The 2,357-nt window shown below is 36.1% G+C and overlaps 1 protein-coding gene across 1 annotated transcript; it reads left to right on the top strand.

Annotated features, from left to right (window-relative positions):
- Nucleotides 1–232: 232 nt before the first annotated feature.
- On the top strand, nucleotides 233–2,038 carry LOC109237571 (probable methyltransferase At1g27930). Its single transcript, XM_019403892.1, has one exon. The coding sequence runs from the start codon at nucleotides 692–694 to the stop codon at nucleotides 1,520–1,522; it is 831 nt and encodes a 276-aa protein (XP_019259437.1). The 5' UTR covers nucleotides 233–691; the 3' UTR covers nucleotides 1,523–2,038.
- The last annotated feature ends 319 nt before the right edge of the window (nucleotides 2,039–2,357 follow it).

Consider the following 2,357-nt stretch of genomic DNA (forward strand, 5'->3'; position numbering starts at 1 on the left):
ACTTCATGTATATAATTTAAATAGTTAAAATAATTGTTCGCAACCATCAAGGGGTTCTCAGAGTTGAGCCATGAGAGATTATCTCCGGTAGAAAGCGCTTTCTACTTTGTTGGGCATTATGCGATGTGGATCTGAATTAATCGGAACAGTAAATATTGAATACCAGATAGTTATACCGAAAGAAGAAAAAAATAAATATCTGTAATAATGAAATAGATTGTTGATCCTTCAATCTCTCCTCACAGAAATAGTTTTCACATATATTTCCAAGTTAATTATCTGAAATCCAATATCATAAATTAGTAACTATTTATCAGAGAAGACGGACACTTGGGCGGCTTGAAAGGCGCTCCTCAAAACTTGCTCTATAATAACACCAACATTAGATATGGGATATTTTACATGGTGTAATTCACTAGCTATTCAATGAGGAAACAACTTGGTTTATTTCTACCTCCAATCGAAGGCAATCAACATAAAGCATATATTAAAAGGGCTGTTTGCAAGTCTCCCAAACATAATATGAGATGAAGTCTCCCAAAATTGGTGTCAAACCTAAATCTTTTCACCTTCCTCTATGTTCAACATTTCACTAAGCACCCAATAAAGAGAGAGAGAGAGAGGAGAGACAATTCTCCTCAGCATATCCATTTTTTCCAAAATCCATCTTGTTCCTACTTATCCCAAGAACATGTTGAAATTAGCAATCGTAAGTTTAGTGTGCACCGCACTACTTATTTCCATTTTATTTCGAATGTCAAATAATTCTATCCTCTGCAGAGCACCGGTACTAGTGGGTCCGGGGATCCTCCCGGACACGAACTCAACAAAGGATGATGATATAATGTCCCAACAACTCAAAGTCGATGCCGTCATACATTACGCCACGTCACGAGTGATACCACAACAGACGTTGGACGAGATCAAGGTATCCTTCGACGTTCTCAAATCTCTAACCCCGTGTAATTTCCTGGTATTCGGGCTAGGCCATGACTCGTTTATGTGGGCGTCTATAAATCCACGTGGCACCACGCTATTCCTAGAGGAAGATCCGAAATGGGTCAGGGCCGTAATAAAAGACGCGCCATTCCTACGTACCAACACCGTGAATTATCGGACAAAGTTGTCGGAGGCAGAGAAATTAATCGAACACTACCATAAGGAACCAGATTGTTCAGCTAAGAAATCATTCTTACGAGGTAACCGTAAATGTAAATTGGCATTGGACATGTTATCTAATGAAGTGTACGATAAAGAATGGGACATGATTATGATTGATGGTCCTAAAGGTTATTTTGATAAAGCACCCGGAAGAATGTCAGCTATTTATTCTGCTGCTGTTATGGCAAGGAATAGGAAAGGATCTGGGGTTACACATATATTTTTGCATGATGTGGATCGTAATGTTGAGAAAGTTTATGCAGAGCTATTTTTGTGTAGAAAAAATTTGGTGAATAGTGTAGGAAGGCTTTGGCATTTTGAGATTCCTCCGGCACCTAACGTGACCAATGATTTTTGCTAGCGGTAGGATGGTTGGGATTCCTCTACCCTTAATTATGTCTTCGATTCGAGCCTCGGGAATTGAGAACTTCTCGATAGACAGTGTCTTTACCCTATTAGTGAGCCTAAACGCAAATCTGGATTAATTGGGTTAACGGGTTTTGAATTCCAGTTGATGGGTAAAAAAACGATTTTGCTAGAGTATTGTGCTATTTTTCCTTTTTTTTTTTTTTTTTTTGCTGTGAAGGGTTACTTTAATTTACATTTAGAGTGTTGTATAATTTCTTAATCCCTTTCAAATTACTCTTGTACTCTTCACGTTTTTTATTTTCTTTGGGCTTATGTCTGATGAAGTGGTTACTGTTACCAACGGTACTTATGTTACAATGTAGCCATTTCTTAGGCTTTAATTTGTTTGGGAACATTTGAATCCCAAGCAGATTCAAGCCTAGGTAATGAAAGTGTCCTTAGAGACACTATGTTTGGAAACAATGTATTTCATCCTCCTTAAGTATTAATATAAATATTTCTTGTTTGCTCAAAAAAAAAAAAAAAAAGAATCCCAAGCAGATTTGATCCAGAAGAAACTAGATCACCTTCAAGAAAGCACATAATGCATTTCCGTTTGCAATGGTCACTAAACAAAATTATGTAACTTAAAACAAGTCATAAAGTAAAGTAAGAACACATAAAATTTTCTTCTTTTCCATTTTATCTAAAGATGTTTGACTGGATACAAAATTTAAAAAAGAAAGAATGTCTTTTATATCTAATTTGTAAAGTTGTAATTATAAACATGCCATAACATTTGTGTGACTATAAAACCATGTCATTTAAGATAAAATGCGTAGTTTAAA

This window comes from Nicotiana attenuata, unplaced genomic scaffold (genome assembly GCF_001879085.1).
Source record: "Nicotiana attenuata strain UT unplaced genomic scaffold, NIATTr2, whole genome shotgun sequence".
NCBI lineage: Eukaryota > Viridiplantae > Streptophyta > Magnoliopsida > Solanales > Solanaceae > Nicotiana > Nicotiana attenuata.